General features: G+C 39.1%; 3 protein-coding genes across 5 annotated transcripts; 1 reads left to right on the top strand and 2 right to left on the bottom strand.

The window, feature by feature from the left end:
- Positions 1–92: 92 nt before the first annotated feature.
- ezra (ezrin a) lies at positions 93–15,670 on the bottom strand. Its single transcript, XM_058614533.1, has 13 exons — positions 14,373–15,670; positions 12,582–12,665; positions 11,875–11,970; positions 10,474–10,748; positions 9,361–9,444; positions 8,838–8,984; positions 7,362–7,458; positions 6,573–6,736; positions 6,338–6,468; positions 5,609–5,769; positions 3,570–3,662; positions 2,492–2,761; positions 93–1,208 (listed from the first exon to the last, which is right to left on the bottom strand). The coding sequence occupies exons 1-13, from the start codon at positions 14,382–14,384 to the stop codon at positions 1,044–1,046; spliced, it is 1,779 nt and encodes a 592-aa protein (XP_058470516.1). The 5' UTR covers positions 14,385–15,670; the 3' UTR covers positions 93–1,043.
- An 881-nt stretch (positions 15,671–16,551) lies between these two features.
- On the bottom strand, positions 16,552–23,069 carry nenf (neudesin neurotrophic factor). 3 transcript variants are annotated; one of them, XM_058614539.1, is made up of 5 exons: positions 21,032–23,069; positions 18,605–18,693; positions 18,465–18,525; positions 17,138–17,298; positions 16,552–16,803 (listed from the first exon to the last, which is right to left on the bottom strand). In XM_058614539.1, exons 1-5 carry the CDS (start codon positions 21,057–21,059, stop codon positions 16,627–16,629), a joined length of 516 nt encoding a protein of 171 aa, XP_058470522.1. In that variant the 5' UTR covers positions 21,060–23,069; the 3' UTR covers positions 16,552–16,626. The 3 variants fall into 3 exon arrangements, with proteins under 3 accessions (XP_058470522.1, XP_058470519.1, XP_058470521.1); XM_058614536.1 differs by lacking the exon at positions 21,032–23,069 and having other exon boundaries at positions 18,605–19,104; XM_058614538.1 differs by lacking the exon at positions 21,032–23,069 and having other exon boundaries at positions 17,138–17,241; positions 18,605–19,031.
- Positions 20,189–27,490, top strand: pacc1 (proton activated chloride channel 1). Its single transcript, XM_058614535.1, has 8 exons — positions 20,189–20,445; positions 23,461–23,557; positions 23,771–23,980; positions 24,178–24,332; positions 24,735–24,877; positions 25,930–26,071; positions 26,724–26,831; positions 26,915–27,490. Exons 1-8 carry the CDS (start codon positions 20,410–20,412, stop codon positions 27,074–27,076), a joined length of 1,053 nt encoding a protein of 350 aa, XP_058470518.1. The 5' UTR covers positions 20,189–20,409; the 3' UTR covers positions 27,077–27,490.
- Positions 27,491–27,648: the final 158 nt, after the last annotated feature.

Here is a 27,648-nt window from a genome sequence, read left to right as displayed (position 1 = left end):
TTTGTATTTCATTTCATTTCATTTTTCTTTTAACAGATTGTGATTGTGTAGTTCAGTGTGAATGAACGTCAAATAACATAGAGGAGAAAATGTTGAACCGCTTACTCTTTTATTTTGCACAGCCATGTTCTAAAAGCATGTGTGTGTTGTTCCTTTGATGCGTTAAAATAAATGTATATTCTTTTCACAGTTTTAGATTTGTTTTGGCTTCATTGTATTATACAGTTTTTTATACTTTATATACTTTATATTAGATCATATTTATCATAGACATTTTAGACATTTAGGAGTAAAAATGCATTCCAAACAAAAAGTCAGGTTTCAGGAGATTAAAAGAAACTCTGCATATAAAGCCTTGATCATGTAAAATCAATCATAAAGCCAATGAATTTAAACATTATTATAAAGTAGGTTACATAAGAGAGTTGAGGTAGGGGGCAGTAGACGATTGATTGACAGAAAATTAATCACTTTAAATTCATTAACTTATTCATTTATGAAGCAAAAAACAAAACACCAAAATCTCTTTGTTTCAGCCTCTGAAAAGTCCGAATTTGGTGTTTATCTATATTTTATTGTATTAATGTTTTGGTAATATAGTATGACTTTTCTCACTTAGCTAAAACAAATAATCAGAGAAATGAAATCATTTGACACATAAAATAATAATGAGTTGCAGCTCTATACGTGGTTACCATATGTTATATTTACTCCATGAAATGTATTTAATTAGCTTTATGGCATGTTTACAGTATGTTTACATTGGAGCATGTTTATATTGGACTTCACAGAATATTGGAGATGTTTGATGGCTACAAAGAAAGAAAAACATAAAACAAAGTTTAACTGATAAAAACCAACAATTAGAAATATCAGCTCCATGTTTTTCTGGGTCTTTTTTTTCTGGCTGTGGCTGCATTAACATCACACTTTAAATTAAAAGCTGTAGGAATGGGACGGAGAAATGAGGTAATTCAGAGAGAGAGAGAGAGCGAGAGAGAGAGAGAGAGAGAGAGAGCGAGATCTTTGAGTGTCTGAAGTTTCTACAAAGCCTCAAACTCATCGATCCTCTGCTTGGTGTTTCCCTGACGGATCCGACGCAGCGTCTTGTATTTGTCACGACCGGCTCGGACGTTCTCGGCGTGGAGAAGATCGTCCTTGGTCTTCTTGTTATCGTCACGGGCTTCTGCCAGATCTGAGCTCAAGGCCTGCGGAGGGAACGGATTTTAGGCATTTACACACAACAAGGGCCGCCTTATTTAAATTCTTCTTTACAGTCAAATCTAAAGACGACAATAATAATATAAATTAATACAAATAATCCAAGACAGATTGAAAACAATGATATAATGACAACAAATGAGTGAAATACTGTAAAATAAGACTTCAATATGACAGGATATAAAACAGAAAATCAAAAAAACCGTTCAAAATGAAAGCTTTTGTCAAATACAAATGATATGTGCTGTTATTGAGGAGTGACTAATAATAATGACATGATTTCTTTGAATTTCTTTGAGATTTTTCAGAGATCTTAAGCTGCATGTCACATCAAGGTTTGCATATCTATATTTTTGTGGTGTCTAAGAACTTAGGGCTGGAAACTGAAATTCAAACTTCCTCTTCATCACCTCATGTTGTCGTTCATCATCAGATTGTCAATCTCATCAGTATCAGTGAGCCAATGAACATAACGTTGTTTTCCTTAAAGCTAGTAAACTTTTTTAAATTGCAGATGTTCAATCATTAATTGTGCTTATTATTTTTAAAATTGCATTTATTTGAAATTCACGACCGTTTTTCAGTCCATATTAACAATGTAAAGCAGCTGTTACCAGTGTATGTTAAGTGGTAATCAAATGAATGCAAAAATAAAATGGACTTATTTCTAATGTTAATACATGCAATAACCCTCATGTATACAGTATATATATATAAATATACAGTATATAGTATATATACACACACACATATATAACCTAATGTATAATTATTAGCCAGTTTCATATTCTGTCTATAATAGAGCTAGAAGCAGAGGAGGTTATGGACCATATAACCATATTATAACTTGACATCTGATTATGAGACGACGACCTGGGACGGAGCCTCTGGAGTCAGTGACTTGATTGTAAACAACTCAGATCTGAGGAGTACAGCAAGACATCATCATATACTGTAGTTATTAATCCTTGAGCTAGTGTATCCGGTCCAGAGGCCGGGCATCTTGTCATGTAGGGAGGGAACCGTGAAAGGCGCCTCCCTTGTGTCTTATTGTACATTATGGCTGTTTAATGTCTTATAAGAATATGTGCGTAATTAAGCTTAAAGATGGCTGAAGATTAGAATTTTCTCTCACAGATATGAAGTGGCGGGCCACATTACATTGAGTTGGGGGCCGCATGTGGACGGTGGGCCACGAGTTTGAGACCTCTGGTCTAAACTGACAAGGACAGAAAGTCCTGTATGTATTTCTGTCAGAGCCTGAACTCACCATGAGCTGCCTCTGCAGGCGTTCGTTCTTCTCGGCCTCAGTGATCCTCTCCTCTTCCTCCTGGTGGTGGAGGTTGTTGATGCTCTGCGAGTGCAGCTCGGCGCTGTAGGTGCTGTTCTCCTCGCTGTGCTCGTGGTCGCTCTCGCTGTCGGAGGAGGAAGAAGAGGAGGAGGAAGCGGGAGGAGCAGGTGCGGGAGCCACGGCTGCGGTGGTCATGACAAAGTGCAGCTCCTCCTTCGTCTTCAGCAGGTTCTCCTCCACTTCCTTGGCCTGGGATTAAAGATTGACAGGGACAGAACGCAGTTACACATAAAACAAGGAAGCAAACAGAACAGCCAAACTTCACTTTAGACAATCTCCATCAGTACTGTCAATAAAGTGCAATATGAGTGCGTCTGTTAGTCTTGGCACAAACCTGTCCCCACCACAGGAAAACAAGTGAAAGTCAAGTGAAAATGTCTCCGTTTTGTCCACTCTTGGATATTAACTCAAACAATGATCAATGATTTCACTGAAACAAGCAAAAACAAACAAAAACTATAAATGAATGTGACATAAATCTTGTCTTCAGCAGAATTCACTAAACCCATCTGCAAATATGAGACGATGTGTTTATTGTGCCTAAAGAATTAAACACAACTGTTTATTCCATGTACAATCATTTTTATTGTATCTATTGTAAAATCTTGCCAGATGTTGTTTTACGTCAGCTTTGGTTGCGGTGTGTGTGTGTGTGTGTGTGTGTGTGTGTGTGTGTGTGTGCGTCTATGTTGTCCAATTTCCTTGCTATTGTGTTTATTTGTTTTTTATTGTATTTTTACTGTCAACTGCAACCTAGATTTCCCCTCGAGGGACAATCAAAGTCTGAACTATCCTCGACTTCACACAAGCACATTACAGTGACTTTTAAAACACTGCAATTTGAAATACTATAGTGTCAGATTTGCATTGGTGTAAAAATATACTCGAAAAATGAAAGGGCCAAAAGAAGGAAACGGTCAATTTGGTAAACGTTCCAGTTCATCTGTGTGACATTAAGAAGCCTTCACCTCCTCGATGACATGTGACTGCGGCTCACCTTGCAGTGCCATATCTCAGCCTCCTCCTCCTGGACTCTCTTAGCCTCCTCCAGCAGGGAGATCTTGGCGCTGTACTCGGCCAGTTCTGTAGCCTGAGGGAAGGAGGCATAAAACATGTGTCCACAGCAAGAGACCAAGACACCTGTTCACCTGCTCAAATATGAATGATCTTCTCTAAATGAATGGTCACAAACTGAAGGAAATCATACATGAGTCTTGAAGTTAAAAGGTACAGCAGTTCATTGGTTTGACAGATCAGAACCAGAATCAGGTTCATTGCCAGGTTACACAACACTAGGAGTTTGCTCTGGTTCTATATATGAAGAGAGACACAGATACATTATATAAGGAAAATAAAGTATAAGTAGTTATATCGGAAGTACAAACGGATCCGGTCCAGCCTACATCCAGGACATGATCAAAACCTACACCCCAACCCGCCCACTCCACTCTGCATCAGTAAAACCGGCGTGCTGCCCCCTCACTAAGAGGATCACAGAGGCGTTCACAGAACTCATGACTGTCCGCACGAGCTCCCCATCGACATGCGGACCTCTTCCACCACCGACTAAAAACACAACCCTTTTGACACTAAGACAACGACACACAAAAAAAGCACTTATGACGAGCACTTTATAGTTTGGCTTACTTCTAGCTCTTGTTTGTACACAAATGTTGAAATGCACGAATTGTAAGTGGCTTTGGATAAAAGCGTCTACTAAATGACATGGAATGTAATGGAAGTTTCATTTGGAACAAAACACCAATGTAATTTACTGTAAAACCAGTAAATTGTAACTTGTGGGAGTTTCCACAAACCAACAACATAGCAACGTCTGTGGATTGGAGTGGAGTGGCTCAGTGGTTAAGACCGGTACCCTGTGTGCAAAAAACATCATGGTCGCAATGGTCGCAAGTTTGACTCCACCCCTGGCTTTGGATAAAAGTGTCTGCTAAAATGACAAGTAATGTAATGTAACGATCCAAACTTAACAGTACTGTGTGTATGTGTGAAGACATTAAACATTAAAATGAGTGATCTTTGTTGGGGTTTGTGAGGTTGTTCAGCCTTAAAGGGAATGCCCCCTTAACTTGGAAACTACAGCTGGAACGCACCGGGACTGATCTACGGGCAAATCTGGAATTCCAACACAAAAGTGGAGGTTGACAATGACTGACTGTGCTAACCATGCTCCTGGGTACGCTAGGTTACCCTCAGCACAACATTGTAACTATTATTTTCATTATTGATTCAATTGTCGACTATTTACTTATTTGGTGTGAAAAATGTTGATCAGTGTTTCATAAAACCTGGAAATGATGATGTTTTTTGCCCACAAACCAGAATGATTCAGTTTTAATGATTTAACTAACTTAATCCTACATTCTAGTGCTAACTGCTAACTCAGCTAACCCACCTGGCTGTGTTAAAGGGCTGCTAAGTCACTAAAACTTTATTTTTGTCATGACATACATTGCACGCTATTTAACATTTAGTTTATGTGTTATTTATTTATTTAAATATAAGTTCACTACACATCAGACCATAAGTGTCGCTCAGTTCATCAAAATTGGCCAACATGACCGATTTTAAACCAAATAAATAAATAAATTAAAAAGTAAGAGTCATTAAATCTTAATTTTCAAATTCAGATTTCACATTTAACTTAACCTAAGTAAATTGTGCAGCGTTAAAGTAATTTAACACCAGTTCCTATTAATAATTTAAGAATAATTGAACACAAATTTAAATTAAATTTAACACTATTCCAGAGCGTATTTGGTCCTAATCGCCTGACTCTTTGAGTGTTAATTAAATACTATACCCTTAAATTTACTTAGATAATATTGGTCTTGTTTTAGTGTGAGAAAGAGTTTTGAATCCTTTTCTCATGAGATGATTTTAATCCCAGTTAAGCAGGGAAAAGCAGGTATTAGTCTAATATAATGTGTGTTTATGCTCGGTTTATGATGCGTGTCCTTCTTTCACTCGGGTTTTCTCACGTGAGGGATTTGAGTGCGTGGTGCTCTCACTCACCAGCTGCTCCTGGCTCCTGAGCTGGTCCTCAGCTTGCCTGGCCAGCTCCTCCTTGGCGATAATGGCCTCCATCCTCTCAGTCTCCAGCCGGGCTGCCTCCTGCTCCACCCTCCGCCTCTCTTCTTCCAGCTTTCTGGCCCGGTCCAGCTGCTCCTGAAGCTCTACAGGACAGAGTCAGAGTCCAACACAGTGTTTGAAAACAGGGGGATGAAAGAATTTGGAATGTTTTTACTTCTGAAATAACACTTAACATAACTTCATTTAACACTTAACGCACTGATTCCCAGCTTTTTGGCTTTGACAGTTCAAAGTGAGCGAAAGGTGATTTACGTAAGTGACTTTATAAACAGGATTTCAGAATCTGTTAATCCACAAGGGTTTTCACACACAGTCATCTCTTTACAGAGAATGGTGCAAAAAAGAGAAAACATTCACTGAGCGACAGTTGGGTTGCATTCCTTATTTGAGGCTGATTTGAACAGATTATCGTGTAGTATGAGGGATTAACAGACATGATTTTAACCCTGGAATCTGATTAAACATCAAGTGTGTAGTCCTGCGTCTTGACTTGTCTGTGCTTTCTCAGGATTAAAACATCTGTTACAAAGTCTCCCATGTTAGAGTGGGGCAGGTTTGAGGCAGGCTCAAACCTTTCCTGGTTTCCCAGCTCAAACACACCTGCATGCAAAACATGCTGAGCACCGGGTCTCTGAGGAACACTGGTCTCACCTCTCTCTGTCCTCTTGGTTGTCTCTTCAAACAGGTAAAGCTTCTCCATCATCTCCCGCTTTTCAGTCTCCATCTGCTCCTTCTCCTTCTCGATGAGCTCCCTCTTCTTCTTCTCACTCTCCAGCAGATCCCTGGACGTCAGACACACACACACACACACAACAACAACAACATCTCACTCACTTCCTGAGCTTAACTCTTGACCTCTCCTGTGACTCAGTGACCTTTCCTCTACCTCTCCATCTTCTTCTGCAGCCTCTCCTCTTTGGCCTGAGCCTTCATCTGCTGAACCTCGATGCTGTCGGCCTTGCGGCGGCGCATGTACAGCTCGTGGTTTCCCATGCACAGCTGCAGGATGCGTTTGTTGACTCGCAGCCGCGGAGCGTAGAATAAAAAATCCTTATGAAGGAGGAAGGAAAGGAAAAGAACCTCTTCATTTACGTGACATCACAAAAGAAGAAGGTGGAACTTTACAGATAAATTGTTAGTTGTTCTGAGAAGAAGAATAAAAATAAATTGAATTAGGTATTGATTGGGGTATTTAAATAGCTATTGATCCTGAACATAGATTAAAACAAATGGTGAAAATTTTAATTATTAAAACTGATATTTGTTGACATGCACATTTCAAAGATTCAAAGCTATTTATACAGAATACAGATGAACGATAACTTCATCTTAATCTTAATATGATTTCCTCGTACAAATAACGTAGAGCAAAATTTGATAAACATTTCAATGACTGGAAACGTTCGGTTTGACATTTGAGGATTTTGTCACACAATTTTCTTACATTTCATGGAGTAAATGAAAATATAATCCACAGATTCATCAATAATGTAAATAATAATAAGTTGCAGTCATGAATTTAATATCTGCTTGTATTGGTCCTGTTGTTGAACCTTTAATGACAAGGTTCTCCTTGTAAACCTGGACCCACACACACACACACACACACACACACACACACACACACACACACACACACACACACACACACACACACACACACACACACACTTACTGGAGCTTTCTTGTCGATGGGTTTGATGACAAATTTCTTATCACTGAAAGAAATGTTTCTAATTTCACTCCAGGGGAATCCGATCTTTGGAGTCAGCCTATAGGACGGAAAAGAGAGATGATTAAAACATGTGAGACATTTGAAATGGGCTGACCACTAAACCGGTGCGGTGGCCAGCAGTTTAGAACCTTTGCAGCAAGAAGACCTGGGTTTGAGACCCAGTCAGAACAAGGGTATTTCTGCATGGAGTTTGCAGGTTCTTCTCGTGTGTGTGTGTGGGTTTTCTCCAGGTTCTCCTTGTGTGTGTGTGTGTGTGTGGGTTTTCTCCAGGTTCTCCTCGTGTGTGTGTGTGTGTGGGGGGGGTTTTCTCCATGTTCTCCTTGTGTGTGTGTGTGTGTGGGTTTTCTCCAGCTTCTCCTTGTGTGTGTGTGTGGGTTTTCTCCAAGTTCTCCTCGTGTGTGTGTGTGTGTGTGTGTGTGTGTGTGGGTTTTATCCATGTTCTCCTCATGTGTGTGTGTGGGTTTTCTCCAGCTTCTCCTTGTGTGTGTGTGGGTTTTCTCCAAGTTCTCCTCGTGTGTGTGTGTGTGTGTGTGTGTGGGTTTTCTCCATGTTCTCCTCGTGTGTGTGTGGGTTTTCTCCAGGTTCTCCTCGTGTGTGTGTGTGTGTGTGTGTGTGGGGGGGGGGGGGGGTATTCTCCAGGTTCTCCTCGTGTGTGTGGGTTTTCTCCAAGTTCTCCTTGTGTGTGTGTGTGGGTTTTCTCCATGTTCTCCTCGTGTGTGTGGGTTTTCTCCATGTTCTCCTCGTGTGTGTGTGGGGGGGGGTTTTCTCCAGGTTCTCCTTGTGTGTATGTGGGTTTTCTCCAGGGTTAAATAACTCTCTCTCTCTCTATACTACACTTTACGTAAATAATGTTTTTAATTGTCTGATATGGTGGCCTTGTTTGTTGTATATACTCCCTCTTTAAATCTTCATGACACAGTAAATGTTGCAGAGTTAACGTTCCATAAAAGTGTCCGACAACCAGGATCAAATATACAAAATTCAATTAATTTAGTGTTAAACGATACTTTCAAAACATTCTCTATTCCAGAATGTATTCAGTCTTAATAAAGGTTACTTTAGCACTGCACAATTTATTGTGTTATTTTTATGTTTCTAAAAACTAAAACAGACGGTATGTATGTGAATGTGTGTTAAATCTCACCTTTAACAGCTTCTTTGTTTTATTTTTATATTTTAAGAGAATTTTTTTAGACAGGAAACTCATAGTAGAATCCAGGCAAATACACGAGGTTAACGACCTCTTGTTAAAAACAACATCCATGTGCTCAGATTTATTGAAAACCTGACCGACTGAACTGGGTCAGTGACCGAGGTTTGACTGCTCGAGTGTTGCCCTGATCTCTCGACACCCGTGTGTCACCAGGTCCAGGACTTTTACCAATGAAATGGAAATAAATAAATAAAAAAACGTACTTGTCGTCTTTCCCATAGATGTTAAGTCCCAGGGCGTCGACTCCGAGCCACAGGTCCGTGTTTTTCTTGTTCTTGATCTCAAAGTAGTTGACGCCGTACATCTCCAGGTCCTGAGCAATCTTCAGATACTCGAGCATGGCCTCCTCCCTGTGCAGGTGACACACAGCTCAACACAACACACACTCCATTTGAAATGATCTGGTGTGCCCAACGTCTGGCCTGTGGGCCAATGGTGGCCCTGAAGTGCAAACCACCACCAAAAACACACCTGCAAATAACAAAACACAACAGCAGCAAAAAAAAAAAACAGAAAAACAGAAAAACAAAAAAACAAAAAACAACAAAAGTAGAAAAGTTGGCTGTGTTTTGCGATTTGCAGTTGTGTAACCTTTGTGTTTTGTATTTGTTGTAGTGTTTTCTTATTTGTGGTGTTGATTTCAGGGCCAATTCAATACTGATTTAGTAAAGAAAATGAGTTTCATCAGTGAACAACACATGAGTATGGGTATGTGTGGTTACTCACTTGAGCATGGATCCGTGCTCCTTGTGCCAGCCCAGGATTCTCTCTTCCCACTGCTCCTTGGATAGCTTATGTTGTTCCAGAACTCTGAGGGGAGAGACGAGCGATCACATGTAAACAGTCTATGCGCACACATACACAGCTAAACATACACTCACAACACATACACAGCTAAATCAAACAGTTTCAAAACACTTTCCTCTCTGCTGCTGCCTTTTGTCGGCTAATGTGGAAATAGTAACAGTGCATGTGCTAATAAGTGAGTCATTATCAAGTTTATCAGACTGGATCTCTTCCAATTCTTCCTCTTTACACTATAAACAGAGTAGAAATGGAAGGAAAAATAATGTGGATTTCAACACAGCACAGATGTAGACAGTCAGTGTAAATGGAACTGAGTTTCCAAGGAGAAGACAATTAAATTACTTTGTTTGCTTTGCTTTTTCAAACCTGATAAAATAACAAAATAACAGCAACTGCACTTTTATGACCTTACACAAAGTCTCCCCTCTCTTACTATCTAAATGCACTTTGCACAAAAACTCACCAAACCCGGTGTGAACATCAGAATCTTATGTGATGGAGTTTTGGCGTAATCAGATGTACTTGACAGACGTTATGGTTAAAAGCAAATTTTTTTTTACATTTTGTGTTCCCACTCGTCATCCACCGGGATGTGAGCAGGAATATCACGCAGCAGGTTGCGTATTCTTTTTGTTTTCTCTCTCTCTCTCTCTCTCTGCAGAACAGATCTACTATCTTAAATCCCTCAACTCGATCAGGGTTTCCCACTGGTGTTTCCCTGTGTTTGTTGATGAGCTGAACATTTGACTCAAGGAAACATCAGAAACATGCAGGTCAGAAAGGTTGTGTATCTGTGTCTGTATTTGAGTGAGACAGTCATGCCAGCAGACATGCAATACCTTTAAATGGTTTGTTTAGTTTGCTGCTGGTGTTTTTTTGGGTGTTTAAAATGTAGTCATTCATTTATTTTTGTCCCCATAATGAAGACAATTCCCCATTTACATACCCCACAACATAAGGAATACCAGGTACACACACACACACACACACAGTCAAGCTGCAGACTCCTCCCACCCACTGTTTGACACTCACCTTTTGGGCAGCAGGCGCTCGGTGGACAGGTAACCCGAGTGGTGCACTGACTTGTTGTACTCTCCGTGCTTGGCCTGGACGGCATAGGAGGCGAGCAGCACGGCAGACTCGGGAGGACAGTAGATGTCCTCGGTCAGAATGTCCTCCTTCACCTGCAGGAAGAAGAGTCTCCTGGTGATGTCCTGGATCAGCTCCTCAGCCACGTCCTCCGGGTAAAACTTGGCCCTCAGTTTGAACTGCAGAGGAACCTCCTTCTTCACGTCCTGGGACATTACCTGAAGACAGCAGGGACAAAACAGGACAGGTTTATACATACATACATAAATACTGTACATGTACACACATATATATAAATATATATATATGAAGATTGTGAAGGTTTATTTTTCAATCAGTTTTTTGTTAGAACGATACGATCTATTAACCCTAAATGTCATTATATATAATTTGTAGCTCAGCACAGGTGATATAGTAAAGAAACACATTTTTATGAAACATATTGATTATTATTGTATGTACTTGTTTTTATGATTTTAATAAATTGTATGTAGATGAATGTACATTAATTTATGAGTTTTTTCAGTCTCAGAGTTTGAGCACATGTCACCATCATAGTTGTTATTAAAGGAAAACTTCAACCATTTGCATTTAGCTTTGTTTTACTAAAATAGGGGAAGTATATTTGAAAAAGTGTGCTTCCCAGCCTCAGTGGAGAAATATCTTCATTCTTTTTTTTGTAACGTACTCACCAGTAACACTTGGTCTGAGGCTTGAAACTGCAGCGCTAATTCCGCACTTTTTAGAGCCACCCGTAGGAGGACGGGACTTCATTCCCAGAATGTAACAGTGTCCGCCATCTTTGCTAACAGTTACGCTAACAGGACAACAGAAAGTGTCAGTGGTGGGTATGTGACAAAAAAAGAATGACGATATTTTTTAACTCGTAAACTTTTCAAAAATTCTACCTCTATTCTAGTAAAACAAAGCTAAATGCAAATCGGTGAAGTATTCCTTTTATCAGGATGATTAGAATTGTATTTATATTTTGTGTAATTTAAAGCTTTAGTACGCAGCTTTTGTTGATTTTTGTTTAAATTGTTGTTGTTGTTTTTCTGCCTCTGAAACATTATTTGTTTGTATCCTTTGTCTGAAAATAGGCGCTGTCATGCTGCGTTCACACCTAGAGCATCCATACGGACGAGCTTACATACGGACGAGCTTACATACGGACGAGCTTCCATACAGAAGAGCTTCCATAAGGAAGAGAATCCATATGGAAGAGCTTCCATACAGAGCAGCAGAATTCATTTCTGACACTTTTCATGGGCCCTTCTTTGTGTTTTGAGTCATACTCCAACCTTTGCTTTGCTATCACGGCCTGAGCAATCACAACAAACACACCTTCTTTTCAAAGTTCAGCCATGAGGTGAGTCCTCTGATGTCGACGAAATGGAGCCCAAAGTACCAAACTTCACGGAGTCCGATGGTCCTTGTAACCTTCAAGCAGCGGGAGAAGAACAGAGACACACAGCTAAGACATGATCTTTATTTTGTTTCAGTATCGGTTTAATTTAATTGAAAATGATCAAATAACAACTTTAAATCAAGGCAGCGAAATACAACATGGAAATGACAGTAAAATGGCAAAAACTCTGTCTCTGTGTGGTTCTTTGATGATCTTTAATAAAACAAACCTTGATCTGTTCCACCTGTCTCTGTTTATCAGTGTTACAATGTTACATGAGAGCATTATATGAATAACTATATCATAAAGTTGAAATTCATCCTTCCACACCTCCCATTACTTGGTGATTACTATCGAAAAAAGATAACGTGATAAGAAGATAATTACTCAACTATTAAAAATGACCACATTCCCCTTGTACTGTGAGATGTTAGCCATATCTTTCAACTATTATTGGACACATTAAATGACTACTTATATCACAATTTCTGCCAAGAAAAGACAGAATATGACATAAAATGAATGTAAATGGAACTGTAAATGGAAAGTTTGACTAAGAAACTAATTCTTCTGAGTATAAAAGTTCTCATTTTGACTCAGTGTCTTGTAGTTTCCATCGTCTACATGACATTGAATATCAGACCTGGTCGAAGAGCTGCTTCCCTGTGGTGGACGGGTGGAACGAGAACTCCAGCTCTGCGTCCATGGTGGTGACGCGAACGTTGACCTGCGACACACAAAAAACTTCCATTCATTCAAAGCATTTAAACATTTTGAATTAAATACAATTTTAGCTGTTTTCGTTTACTGATCCCCAAACTGTGGGTTGCAGCCCTCTGGTGGTCCAAGAAGATAGTGCAAGTTCTTTTTACTGGAGTAGAAATTTGTTGTTTCTTTAGTTGATGAGCTGTGTTGAGTTTACTCTCTCATTTCTAACCCTAACTAATTTTCTTGTTTGTTTTTTTTAACAATGACAATAAAGTTCAACTACTAACTAATACTAAACAAGTAAGTAAAACATAAGTAAAACTTACTTAGGACAGTATAAATATTTTTAGAAATATGTACAGTCGTTTCCATCTGTAATTTACCTGATTTTTACTGCATTTTTCATTGATTTTGGACTGTCCTCTATCTATTGGCTTTTTGTCATTTGTAGTTGTTTTTAATGTAGTATTATGTTGTTTTGAACGCAAACTTAGATTAAACAATGATTATAAAATGTTTGAAAAATGGGTTATGAGTGATTACATTATGTAAAACAACTTTTTGGGTGGTAAATAAAAGATAAATAGTTCAGTCATTTGTGTGTGGGATAACATTAATGTGGAGCTTTGAGGTGGATTGTTCATAAACCATAATTGCTCACTATCTCATTAGACTTTGGACTGCCCTTGCAAAGAGTCACAAGGGTGCCCCTACACGGATTGAAATAGCAAAATCCTCGCTGAAGTTGCCACTTTTATGAAAAGAACATTATTTTGGGGACAAATATCTGACTTCTACACGTCCCAACTTCAACACGACAAAAAACAAAAAAAGGCTCATTCAGTGTATTTTGCATAATGAATGACAGAAACAGGAAAAGTGCATGACACCAGGCCAGATCAACGCCGTGGCAGTTACACAATGGTTTTTATGAAGTTACACTTGAGCACGCCCCGGGTGTCATAAAGATAAACTCACTGAAACCTGGGGCATAACATTTATAAAAGTTTCTCAAAGGTTTCTAACTTCTATGATCTCATGTGTCAGCTAACTTGCTCCTCACAAAATCATTGACTATAGATATATGGACGCAGTAAAACCTATTCTAACCAACGAGTACGTCGCTCCATTGAATCCTTGTAGCTGTTTTTAGGTTGGATTTAAGTTTTCAACATACTCCAGAATAATGAAGGCAACACATGCTACCATGACTCATAGTTGTTTAACTGGGGTTAGTTTATCATCAGTCAAATGTAGGCGGACTTCAATACGACCTCTCTGCAGTGGCTTTTCTCCTTGGAGAGTCAAAATAAATGCGGAGTAACATTGGTAATGGCTTTTCTTATCAGTTCACACACAGTTTGATGCTTAACTTTCACTGAGGGCATTCATTCCAGTGTTTCTGAAGTTAACCAGTGATTATTTTCACAAATGCAAGAGCGAACACACACAAGCAGCAGTCAGTCGAGCTGTAGCCAGGAAGCAGCTCTTCTTCTCCTAGGAATGTGTAGCATGGGTCAAATTCTACCTGTGGTTAATGAGTAAATATGGATATTTGCCTCATGGAAACCACTCACAAAGAGAAGAAGAGTTTGTTCCACAAGAGAGACAAACCAAATGAACAATCAACACAAACGGTTTTCCCTTTAAACCCATCACCTTTGTCTTTTATCTCAGACCTGGAGAAGAGACATTTCAGTGTCACATAAGAGTGTGGACATCTTACCGTCTTAGGCATGTTGGCTGTGGTCTGTGGACGAGCTCCAGCAGAAGAAAGTGATTCCTAGGCTGACCGAGGCTGCAGTGGCCGACTTGCAGCAGAACCTCCACCAGATAAAGAACGCTGCTGCTGCTGCTGCTGCTGCTGCTGCTGCTGCTGCTGCTGCTGCTGCTGCTGCTGCTGCTGCTGCTGCTACTGCTGCTGCTACTGCTGCTGCGCTCTCGCAGGAACACACTCAAGGGCAGGGCTTGTGTGTCCTTTGAACTCACAAGCACAGTAACATGGGAGATTTCCACTTGGATACTATCACAGACACACACACACACACACACACACACACACACATGAATGACAGTGTTGGTGACCACCACCCGAGCCCGAGCAAGACGCTCCACCCAAAGACAATCACCTGTCTCAGCACCTGCCGTGACCTTTGATCGAAGCACATAAGGTTATATAGTCCTGGGCGTACTATTTATATTTGGCTGTTAAGAGACGACATTAGTGAGTCACAGAGAGAAGCACGGCTGCTGCTTCTCAGACAATATTTCACTGTCACTGGGAACTTTCTGCCTTTTTTTCTTCTTCTAACGTCTGTGTTTTTATGTTTCTAGTAAGAGCGAGCGTCCAAATCTCAGCGAGAACTGCACGCTCTGCTAATAAAACAAACAAACAAAAATCCTTTAAATAATTTGTTGTATTATTTACCGTTAGTTTCCATTAATATGTTCAAATGTTTATACAGGGGCTATAAGAATGTGTCTTTTTGTCAGCACAACCTCGAGGGTTAGGGTTATATATATCTTTATAAACACACCTAAGCAAAAAATGCTCAAAAAACCAAAACACTTTCAAATCGGATTGAATTGAAAAGAAATGTTTTAAATACATCACAGTTCAAAGTTCCCTTGATTCGTTTTTATGAATAAAAATAAAAGAAAACAAATCTATTTTGTGACTTTTGCACAATTATCGCTACTCTTGTGTTTTTTTTTTAAATACGCAATCTAAAATGAATCATTTATTTGACTCAACAACCAATAAGAAGGCGAAGCATGAACATGTGACCTATAAACACCCCCCCCTCCCAGGAAGTCCATATAAGGAGTTGTGTGCTATTCCCGCAGAAATTGACCAGGAGGAGTAAAAGCAGAAATCCAAAAATCCTAAATGTCTTAAATCAAATGTTGCTTTGTTGTGGGTGTTTGATGGTCCGGAGGTCGTGGAGCGAACCTTGACCTTGTCTTAACTCCCATTTTTAGGCAGGTTTTTATTTACCTTTTATTTAACCAGAAAAGAACCCACTGAGAAAGAAATGGGACGTGGCCAAGAGGTCAGCGGCACGTCACAGTAAATATTAGAGATATATTAGGAGACACGTTACAAACAACAACAATAATAATAATGTAACAGACGTTTGAAATGTACAGACTTTAATGATAAAACTAGGCTGAACCTCAGAGTGAAATAATTATTAATAAACCATCATTAATGTAATTTAACAAACAACATTTTATAAACTATGATTATTATGAGTCAGTGTATAAACGTGTTTTCAAACATATCATTTAAATAAACATATTAATATCATATTTATAACACATTTACATTCCTGTTATATATTATTTTACAGTATTGCTGATATAATTACATATCATCTAATAACAACAATAATAATAATAATAATTAAACGTCTATTTTGTTAGGATTAGTCATTATTATTTATTTCACTGGATTGAATTTAATTGACCTTTCATTTTTATTTCTGAATCTTTGCCTTAATTGTTGCCTTTTCAACTTTTGATTTTTTTGTAAAAGTCTAAAGTCTCTAAATCTGAGTTCAACTCATTTTGAAATCAACCTCAATATCCTGTTTTTGTCACTTATAAAACATGTTGAGTTGCATTTCTGTGAACTATGGTCCTGAGTATCACCTGCTTCTGATTGGCCAGACTAGACACTGATTTGCCTCCAGGTCATGTGACTTTGAGACCCCTGCTGTAAAAACTACAATCATTGCATAATTACATTAATCTATGCATGTTATTTAAAACATAAACACATAAATCTTGACTAAAGGTTTGGGAACGTTTAGCTAATTTGTTGAGGGTCCCGTCCCAGTCTTTGGGACTCACTGCATTAAAGCTGAGAAACCTTCAGTGTGTAAACATTCAGCTCAAGTAAATATGAATAGAAATTGAAAACTTTATTCTTTTCCATCTCATGTGTAAAAGTATAAAATATGTTTTTGTAAACAAGATTAAAACTCATCTCTGATCTGAAAATGAGGCTGGTCCTCAGGTTTGAAGTCTTTGTTGGGACTTCCGTCATCGTTGAGGATGCGCGATGCTGTGTAGCCCACAATGGGATATTTTGCTTTATACGTGCCTTCAAATATACTGTCCAGAGATTTCAGCTCGTCTTCAGTGAGGCTTGTCTGTGGAAGCAAAAGGGAAAACACCACGAGTAACCATGTTTTTCTGTTACATTTACATGACCTCCACTCGACATTGTTTACATTTGTTTTATTGGGTTTCATTTAGGATTTATTCATTTATTTCCACACCAGAGTGTTTCTTTGTTTAGTTTTTGTATTTTTCATTTCCTCCTCCTTTACAAAAAAACTCAGCACTGCTTTATGAGCGACTCTCTCAGGTGTCAAATGTCCGTGGTCCACGCCCACTGGTGCAAAAAACAAGCAAACAAACAAGCCTGTAATCCAGACAGCGTGGGGTGGTGTCAGGGTGAATGAATGAGGAGAAAACACTCACAGTATCTGATGTCAAGTCTGCAGGCTCCAGAGACATTTTAGCCACAGCACGAGTGCAGTCTTTACCAGCGAGGGCGTTGTACGGAGCATCTTTACCATAAAACTCTACAGTGTGGAGGAAACAAAACAGGATGTTCTCCTTCTTCTTCTTCTTCTTACACACTTCCAAAGATAGGAACATTTAAATACATATAAAATGAATATCCAATAATTACACAAACTAATACAAACATTTCTTAAAGAAGAAATAACAACGATTATTATTGTAAATATAGTGAGATCTTAAGTAAGTAGGTAAGTCTTAAGTAAGAAGTTGAGTCTTAAGTAAGTAGGTGAGTCTTAAGTAAGTAGGTATGTCTTAAGTAAGTAGGTAGGTGAGTCTTAAGTAGGTAGGTAAGTCTTAAGTAATTAGGTAGGTGAGTCTTAAGTGGGTAGGTGAGTCTTAAGTAAGTAGGTAGGTGAGTCTTAAGTAAGTAGGTGAGTCTTAAGTAAGTAGGTAGATGAGTCTTAAGTAAGTATGTGAGTCTTAAGTAAGTAGGTAGGTGAGTCTTAAGTAAGTAGGTGAGTCTTAAGTAAGTAGGTAGGTGAGTCTTAAGTAAGTAGGTGAGTCTTAAGTAAGTAGGTAGGTGAGTCTTAAGTAAGTAGGTGAGTCTTAAGTAAGTATGTGAGTCTTAAGTAAGTAGGTAGGTGAGTCTTAAGTAAGTAGGTGAGTCTTAAGTAAGTATGTGAGTCTTAAGTAAGTAGGTAGGTGAGTCTTAAGTAAGTAGGTGAGTCTTAAGTAAGTAGGTAGGTGAGTCTTAAGTAAGTATGTGAGTCTTAAGTAAGTAGGTAGGTGAGTCTTAAGTAAGTAGGTGAGTCTTAAGTAAGTAGGTGAGTCTTAAGTAGGTAGGTAGGTGATTCTAAAGTATATAGGTAGGTGAGTCTAAAGTATGTATGTGAGTCTTAAGTAGGTAGGTGAGTCTTAAGTAAGTATGTGAGTCTTAAGTAAGTAGGTAGGTGAGTCTTAAGTAAGTATGTGAGTCTTAAGTAAGTAGGTAGGTGAGTCTTAAGTAAGTCGGTGAGTCTTAAGTAAGTAGGTGAGTCTTAAGTAAGTAGTTAGGGTAAGGTTTTAACCCTAACCCTTTACTTGCACCTGACAAAAAACTTGTGTTACTTCAAACGTTACGTAAGATATACGTAAATACTTTTAAAAATTAAAATGTTATTATTATTATTATTCTCAGGGTTAACATTACACTAACATAACATGAGTGAATAGAGTTTAATTGACTTCCTTTTCATTTCAAACAATTGAAACTTTCCTTTAGAACTGGTTGAAATACTTTTACCTTGTCCTGAGCTGACGTCAAACACCACTCCTTTCAGCGCCATATAAACCGGCTGCGCCTCCTAAAACAGGTGGAGAATCCAGAGAAGAGTCGTAATCTTATCACACAAACAAACACATGGTAACGTTATAGTTGACCACCTCGCTGCCGTCGTATCTGCTCAGCTCCTCCTCCGTAAACAAACGCACAGGTTTCGTCGCTGTCTTGTACTTTAATTTAAAGTCTTGCGCTAAAGTGACACAAATGAAAAAGTAGAGGACAGATATTTGCGCTGTTGCCATGACAGAACGTTTATTTGCAACTTCAATGCGGAAACACTTCTTCTCTTCTTCCTCTCCTCTCATGATGCTTTCAATGGCATCGGAAATTTCAAAGACTCGGCTGCATTTCATGATGGTGCGTTCCACTTGAAGTGGGAAGTGAACATTCCTTTGATTCAGTTTTCCTTCTTTTCCTGTTAAAGTCACGTCTGACTTTGTGCCACCTAAAGTCAGTCCGTGGTAACAGCGGCTAACACTAACCCAAGTTACATTTGGGTTCATGTTTTTTCCGAGTTCAACATGGAGGTGAAGTCCCTCCCAGTTCTGACTACTGATGTAAATGGAACGCACCATTACATCAGAAGTTGACATTGGGAGTCGACCACGTTCCAGTTGAGAAGTCAGAAAAAAACCCAGTGATGTTGGCGGAAAAAACTTTGTTGTTGTAGTTGTATTGTGGATTATGTTTAAAATAATTCAAAAATAATGTAAAGACATTTCAGAAACAAACTTGTGAAAAATAATCAGCCAAGGTTTTCATGTCATTTCATTTCATGTAAATCCTTCTGCTCTAAAAAAAAATGAAATCCAATAAATCTGAATTTCAACAACAATATGTTTCGTTTATTTTGTGTTATATTATAATAATAAGAATAATAATTATGGGAACATTACGTGATTACAATCACATTAATCATACTAGAAAGTTAAAGTGTTGAAAGTGAAGTCATGGAACTTACAAATAACCGCGCAGCTTAAGATTTGTTTGATTGTTTTTTAGTATTAAAGTTTATTGTCATGTTCACAGTAAGGAAACATGTTTCATTCTTTCTTTGCTGTCCACAATGAATGGCAAACATTAAGTTAAAACCATAATAATAATAATAATAATAATAATAATAAAAATACAATAGATCTAAGGTTTATGCCCCAGGTGCCTTAAATGAACAGCACTGGTAATTATCCAAATCATTATTTTATGCTTCTGTAAGATTAATACACAATTATATGTGTAAATGCTAAAATATAATGATTATTGTTAGCAATTAATTTTAAAATGTAGTGTTTTACAAAATAATCTGAAAAAAATAGTAAAGCACATGATTATTTCTTGATTAAGATGATAAATTATAGTTATTTAGTTGTGGAAGTGGTTGATTTTTTTTTTGCTTGATTCACTTTTATTTCCCAGAGAAGAAGCCCAGTGCAAATGCTGGAACAAAAAGGTGAAAGATTTCTAAAACATTTGTTTTTCTATTATTATATTATGTGTTTAATAAATGTGTCAAACACTGTAAATAGTACAATACATATAGAGTTCTAGCAATGAAACGTTGCAGTTATGTTTATAATAAATTAACATATTTGTAATCTTTCTAACATCTGCCTGCTTTTCTACAATTCAAACTTCCCAGTATCCTACAAGCACTGGAATGCAGCATTAGGTAACAGCTTCGGAAGGAAACGAGGAAACCACGCCAACGATTCGAGTTCTCCTATTGTATCGCGTCCCGTAGTAGCCTCGTTATCATGGGATGGGCTTGGGCGCCATCGCTAAAAACTCCACAGAACAACTGGTTGTAACTTGATGGTGCGTTAGACGTGAACACAGCGGAACTTTAGTGAACATGAACACTCGCTGTTGTTGTTGTTGTTGTTGTTGTCACTGAGGGAAGTGGAGAGGAATGCTGAGGAAAGAAAACTCCCGGTCATACCAAGAGGTAGGAACAAGTGTGTGTGCTCGTATTTGTTGCCTCCTTAGCTCTTTTTCTGGCATAAACACTGACCTTGTCAGGACCAGTAGTTCTCATGGAGACCACAACCTGGTCCTAATGAGGCACAACCTCATTTTCTGAGGGCTAACATTGAATTTGTTTGTTATGTTCAAATGAATGGAAGTCACGCAGCTGCACAAACGTGTGTGTGTCTCCGTTACCTGAAGGTAACAGAGTTACAGTCGTGTGTGTGTGTGTGTGTGCAGCCCGACATCATATGACTGCAGGATGCAGCAGCTTCCTCTGAAATGAGCTGACTCCAGGTTTTTCTTGTGGGTCTGAGCTAGGGGTGCCAACTTTGTCACTATGAAACAAGGGACGAAAGGTGACGAGTATGGTTTTGTGTGAATACAAAGTGTATTGTTTTAATTGTCATGATGATAGCAGTTTTGCAGAGGAATAAAAAAGCAGAGACTCAGAATGTGCACCCTCTGTGTACGCAAACAGTGGTGGGGAATAAATGCTTCACATTCTTATTCACTCAAACTATATATAAGTTGGAAGACAAAAATAGAGGAAAAGAGGGGCTTACCTCTGTTCACCAACTCTACTTTTTCCATGGATATTTTTGGCTGCTCTTGACCGATTCAAGCAGTCTTTTGTCCTTTTGTGCAGCCAGAGAAAAGTCCTTACATGACAAGTCACAGTTCACAGATATTTGAAGTTCATTTTTGGTCAGGTCTGTGCTGCATCTGTTTCTTGAGTCTGACCATTTAATGGTCATCAGAGAGAACATCCTCTGTACAAAGGCATTTGAGCCTGGCACACTCAGGGACAAATAGACAATCCTGAACATGTTGATCACGCTGGCTTTCCCTAGGTTTTGGCAGACTGCAACTCACTTCTCACTGGTGGATTTTGTGGTATCCTGTGTGGCTTTCTTTATTTCTTCCCTGCTAGCACAAAACTCTTCATAGAGTTGGTCCATATTCACTGTCTGTCATTTTGAGGGCAACCACCACCTGCTCCAGGTCAGTGAAGGAGAGCTCCTCCTGTAGGCCGATCAGTTTCATCATCACATTATCTGATGAGAAATGACAGTCATAGAACTTCAGGAAGTCCTCTTGTTGCTTCGATCTCTGTACTGACAACTGTTTGTCCATCTGCTTGGTCTGGTATCCAAAAAAGTTGTCCTCTTTCCGCTGAAGCATCTTGGCTTTGAATTTTCCCACCTCTCTGTACACATCTGTGATGCAGAGCTTTGTTTCCAGCTTTTAAACAAGTGTTTCAAAAACACACCCCACGTTGTGGAAAAAGCACAGATAAATCTCAGCAGCTGCAGTTTTTTCTTCATCCTCAAAAATCCTCCTCATATACATAGGACAGATGTCCCCATTGGACCTGAAGTATGAGGTGAGAGCTGGCCAGCTCTGCAGGAGACAATCAACAGCTGGATGGAGAGACAGCCATCGCGTGCAAACATGACGCAGAATTTCATGCCATTCAATGTCAACAAAAGCAAAAAATGCACACAGTTCCTCACTTCTGGAAGCAGGTACTGAGAAGTGGCTGTAGATCTTTAAAACCAGTGACTTAGTATCCACTGACAGCTGATCACAGGCATGCTTGCAGGTGTTATGAGTGAGTGAGTGAGCTGGGCAGTTAGCTTTCGAAATGCGACTGTTGGCACTGCTCAATAACTGGTAAACAGAGTGGTGTTTTCCGAAGTTTGGCATTATCTGGTGCATAGGCAGTGATGTGTTTTATATCCGATTCATACTTTTTCAGGCAGTCCATCAGAGCTTGATGAATACCATTTGCAGTTTCATCACTATCTTCATAAAAGTCAAGTAACTTGCACTGCACTCCATCAGACACAGACAAATATCTTACACACACTGGAAACATTTTTCTATTTCCCTTGTTTTGAGGCATCAATCATTTGGAGGCAACTGAGTAAAACACAGGCTCACCTTCAGGTGGGGATACATCATTCAGGATATCCTGCACAGTCTTTGGTCCTAAAACATTCATTGTGGTCATCTCAGCTTTCGTTCTTCCCAAGTGCATCTTCTTCACAACATTTGAGTCATGAAACAACGCTCCGTCGAGCTTAACAAGACAGTCAGCGCCTTTGTAGCTAAGTCCATGTTTGACATTGTGATACACATACGAGGCTTCACTTGCCGCTAGTTTGTCCGTTTCCACAGTAGCTGCCCCGAACAATGCACCGATATTACTTGCACCTTTAGCAAGTGTGGCCTTCTTGTGCATTTCTGTGGAAGCATGTTGGTGCAGAAGATGATTCTCAAGTGTCGTGATCAGCACTGCTGCTGTTGTTCAGTGGTTAGATCAGTGTAGCAGTCAATAAACGGGACAAGAGAAGGTACGTACGGGACAAATAAATTAGGCCTAATATATGGGACGTCCCGGCTAATGCGGGACAGTTGGCAACCCTAGTCTGAGCAGTTGTCCTTGTTGCTGCTGCTATTCATAAACGTTACTTTGTACCATGGAAGAACATTTAAAGCCCAAAACAACACTGCATTTAGTTGAAAATTAGCTGCAAAAACTATATATATGTATGTATGTTTTTCAGCAGAGCAGTCTCTAAATCCACCAGACTCCTCTGTTCAACACATTTGCAGATGAGCACATGTTTACAGGATCTTTAAGTCTTTTTAACTTTGATCTACAGTTGGACATTGTTGGCTTTGACGTCACGCTCATGACTCTTCAGTGACGACACTCTCTGACCAATCAGAGGCCGGATGTCTGTTGACGTCACATGTTATTATTGGCTCAGCTGAACCTCGTCAGGAGAAAAAAAACCCAGCAGAGCCAAGTTGAGCCGAGCCGTGTTAGAACTGTATAATGGAAAAGCACCAAAAAGCTCTGACAGAATTTCTTGACAGAACCATCTTACCTGGTTTTTGTTCATGAAAAAGTTACGCACTGCAGCTTAAACTTATAGGTCTCAGTTAAAACTGTGTTGTAAATGTTCTTTTCTTCATATCACAGTTCAACGATAATTACGATAATGAAGGCAACACACCAGACTCTGACGATGACATGGAGGAGCTGGAGCACGACGTGTCCAACGGCAGCATCTCACGAGGTGAAAGCACAACTAAAAAATACATTTGATTTAAAAGCACCTATTAAGGCATTTAATGACATTTCCCAGAAAAAGCTAGGTATTACATAAAAGAATAATAGTGAGGTAACAAATAATTGTTAAGCAATGAAATAATATTAAAATGACCCTTAGAAGAACCATGTGACCATTGTTCGGCTGATGTGAATGTGTCGGGTGTGTGATTAATTGCAGAGGATGAAATCGGGGAGAGCAGTCCATCGATGAGATTCAGTAAAACCTGTCTGAAGAACGTCTTCACGGTGGTGCTCATCACCATCTACCTGCTGCTGACGGCGGTGGCTGCGTTCCTCGTCTATCAGACCATCTCTGACTTTCTGTACAAACTCAACCACCCTGTCATGTCTGTCACCTACAAAGAGGTGGACTCCTTTCCTCCACCGGGTTCGTATTAATGTACACATCGACAGCATCGCTCACAGCAACGACACTTTTCTTATTCTGTCCAATTCATTATTATGGCGAGGAATAATCATTTCACTAATTCTTTCTCTCTCACCAGTACATGTCACACACTGGCCCTTTATTTTTGCCTTGATATGATTGAGGTTGAACAGTTTTTATTTGTGTGTTGTGTGCAGGTATTGCTCTGTATCCTGGAGGAGCTCAGCTGCTGAGCTGCAGACACCACTTCCATGACGACATCCCACCTTTAGTGGACCCAGGCAAACCACAGGAAGGAGACTGTGAGATCATGGAAGTGACTTACTTTGGACCTTTTACAAATCAAACGGAGGTCAGTCATAAACATCTTTAACTTTCACAGGTCTCTGAAATACAAACAACAGCTTTTCCTTTATACAGTTGTAGCGCGGCTCTGCTTGGCTCATTTCCTCTACTCGTTTGTGATAGAACCTGGTATCTGGTGCTTGTTTTAGTTCCTGCTCTGACGAGGTCCCGCTGAGCGGAGACTAATAAGTCATGGGTCAGAGTGTCATCATTGGAAACACTGAAAGCAACTGCTTTGACTGTCACTAGTTTGTGTTGTGTTTAAAACAACGCCACAGCAGTTTGGTTTCTGAGTTTCTCAGTAGAGGTTAGTAGAGTTGAGTTAGAACTGTATAAAGGAAAAGCCCTTTTGACTTCTCTGTTGTTGTGAGATTGATCTGTGTCCATCTATCTGTCTGCTGTTTGACAGAAAAGAGCTCTGGTGGTGCGCGGTCCGTCTGACGTTAGAAACGGAGAGTTGATCTTCATGCAGTTCAGTCACAACGAAACAGAGGAGGACTTCAGTGCCATCACTTACATGCTTTTCGCCAATTTTAGTGAGCTGACTGCGAGGTAACCGAAAACCAGTATTGATCCAGTGATGTCTGAAGTAGGTCACAGAGTGTTTGTAGACACCTGACAATGAGGACGAGACTCACAACACAGATAAGAATCTGACGATCACTGTTGTCGTGCTTATGAAACAAAAGAGTGATATGCAAAAATGATTTGACCCAGTTTCATACGAGCCAGATATATGTATGTGTGTGTGTGTGTATATTTATCTATCTATCTATCCATCTCTATCTATCTATCTATATATGTCTACATATACAGTATATATGTACATATACAGTATATATACAGTATACATATATACAGTATATATATGTACAGTATATATATATATATATATATATATGTATGCCTAGCCAAAAAAAAAAAAAAACCCACCTGGATTTAACTAAGCAAATAGGTAAGGGGTTGCTGCAGTTGGTCAGGTCTAGGTTCAGCAACATTATGTGCCCAAAGAATGAGGTCAGCTGACTACCTGAATATAATGAATGACCAGATTATTCCATCAATGCATTTGTTTCTTCCCTGATGACATGGGCATATTCCAAGATGACAATGCCAGGATTCATCAGGCTCAAATTGTGAAAGAGTGGTTCAGGGAGCATGGATTGGTCACCACAGAGTTCAGACCTTAACCCCATTGAGAATCTTTGGGATGTGCTGGAGAAGGCTTTGCTCAGTGGCCCGACTCTCCCATCATCAATACAAGATCTTGGTGAAAAATCAATGCAACACTGGATGGAAACAAATGTTGTGACATTACAGTAGCTTATGGAAACAATGCCACAGTGAATAAGTGCCGTAATCAAAGCTAAAGGCGGTCCAACCATGTGACCCTTTTTTTTAGGTGGTGACTTTTTTTTGGCCAGGCAGTGTATATACACACATACATATGTGTGTATATGTGTATATATATATATATATATATATACATATACATATACATATATATGTGTGTATCTATAGGAAGATGTAGAGATATATAGATATAGATAAGGCACACATGGTTTAATGCTTATTATCAATGTTCCTGTGTTTTCCGACTGTAGCGTGAATCAATCTGACTTCATGAGGAACTGTGAGAGGAATTACTCTAAGTGGACCTTCTCTGGAGGATTCAGGACCTGGGTCAAGATGTCTTTAGTGAGGACATCAGGAAGAAGCGAAGAAGCTGTCGAGTTTCGGCAAGAGGTATTTACATCCAACCAAGGTACACATGATTACATTCACAATCAAAAAAGTTTAGGGGTACGTCTGTCCAAGGAGTACATTTTAGAACAGAAACAGTAACAGAATAGCCACCAGGGGGCGATACTGCGGGTTGCAGAAAAGAGAACTATATACTTGGAATGGAAGTAAAAATAAAAATGTGTCTATTGTTTTATTCTCTGAGTGATTTGTTATAGTTTACTTTCAAGTTAACTTTTTCTTTCTTTTTTTAAGGGAGATGAGGTCCTTTGCATAAGCTTGTGACCTCTTGACCTTTCCTGACACGCTTTCATATTCTATTTCCTTCTGGATTTTGTACTTTTTGTGTATGCGAAACAAATAAACTAAAAGTAAAGTAAAATAAGAAACATCTGGTTATCTTCCTGAGGAGTTAGGGGTCAGTGTGAGGTCGATTTTGTAAAGTATATCTCATTTAGAGGAAAATAAATCCTATAACCCTATAATAAACCTAGCCCTGAGATAGATAGCATGTGATTGACAGCTTATACTGTGAACTTTAAGTTTCAAAAACTTCATTTTGCAAACAGTAGACTACATCCACTTTTTCTATGTGGCCTATGATTAAATTAGATGTTAGAAGAATTAACATCAGTATCTGTGTTGAATCTTTTAGTCCATGGTGGTGAAATTCAATGATAAAAGACCTGAACTGGAGCAAAGCAATCAGCTTTTCTTTGCTGTCTTTGAATGGAGGGATCCATTTATGCAAGAAATCAGAGTGGTGAGTTTCTTTATCCTCATCAGACTTGAACTGTCTCTAAGTGAGGGTCAGTCTGTGAACACATCACTGCTTATTTCCCACAGATTGTGACTGCAAACCCGTGGAACTCCATAGCCATCCTCTGTGGTGTCTTCATGGCTGTCTTCAAGGCTGCTAATTTCGCCAAGCTCACTGTTCGCTGGATAATCAAGATGCGCAAGAGGCATCTGAAGAATAAATCACGGGAACTGAACCAAATCAACTGAAAGGGTGATAACACAATCTGTCAGATTATCTAAGGGATTGAACTGAATTCAGTGAACTTCTCCTCAGTGGCTGTTTTTAGGTCAGGACTTGCACCTGTTTCCATTTAATAGAATTCATTGGTGTTTATGGATAGTATTGTCTCCTTTGTTAAAGTAAGACAGAGGGTGATAAGTTTGAACTGAACATAACTGCTGCATAATTCATTTCCAAATTTTCGAGAAAATCTGAATTTTGGTCAAAGTGTTGCTGTCTTACTTCATAATTGTAATCTAAAGGGATGAGAAAACCATTCTGTCATTATTGTAGCTGTGTTAGTTGTTTTAACCGTTACTTGAATTATTAGTGTTGTTCTTCAGGATTTTATCTCAAACACTGTTTTAGGACATTTTGAAAATAAAAATATTTTTTCCTTCTGCCCGACTTTTAAACCTTAACGTCTTAAAATGTGATTGTTATAGATTTGCCTTTTTGTTGAACACTGTAAACATATCATGAATACTACCAAAACATACTCTCATCAGTTTAATATTTCAGTTCAGTAATATAAATATAAAACATAAAACTGCCCCAA

Source organism: Solea solea, chromosome 18 (genome assembly GCF_958295425.1).
Source record: "Solea solea chromosome 18, fSolSol10.1, whole genome shotgun sequence".
Lineage (NCBI taxonomy): Eukaryota > Metazoa > Chordata > Actinopteri > Pleuronectiformes > Soleidae > Solea > Solea solea.
Note: the sequence above shows the minus strand (reverse complement) of the source record. Positions and strands in the feature narration are given on the sequence as shown.

Excerpts from the sequence above, each read along its gene's own strand:
- ezra (XM_058614533.1), bottom strand. Across the intron at positions 7,459-8,837 it reads ATCTATGGGAAAGACGACAA|GCTGACTCCAAAGATCGGAT; the intron begins GTACGTTTTTTT and ends TCCGTCCTATAG. Across the intron at positions 6,737-7,361 it reads CCATCGACAAGAAAGCTCCA|GATTTTTTATTCTACGCTCC; the intron begins GTAAGTGTGTGT and ends CTCCTTCATAAG.
- pacc1 (XM_058614535.1), top strand. The coding sequence starts at position 20,410 with ATGCTGAGGAAAGAAAACTCCCGGTCATACCAAGAG. Across the intron at positions 20,446-23,460 it reads ACTCCCGGTCATACCAAGAG|TTCAACGATAATTACGATAA; the intron begins GTAGGAACAAGT and ends TTCATATCACAG. Across the intron at positions 24,878-25,929 it reads TTTAGTGAGCTGACTGCGAG|CGTGAATCAATCTGACTTCA; the intron begins GTAACCGAAAAC and ends TTCCGACTGTAG.
- nenf (XM_058614536.1), bottom strand. The coding sequence starts at position 19,096 with ATGTCAACTTCTGATGTAATGGTGCGTTCCATTTACATCAGTAGTCAG. Across the intron at positions 17,299-18,464 it reads TGACGTCAGCTCAGGACAAG|TGTGTAAGAAGAAGAAGAAG; the intron begins GTAAAAGTATTT and ends TATCTTTGGAAG. Across the intron at positions 16,804-17,137 it reads CAGACTTGACATCAGATACT|ACAAGCCTCACTGAAGACGA; the intron begins GTGAGTGTTTTC and ends TTGCTTCCACAG.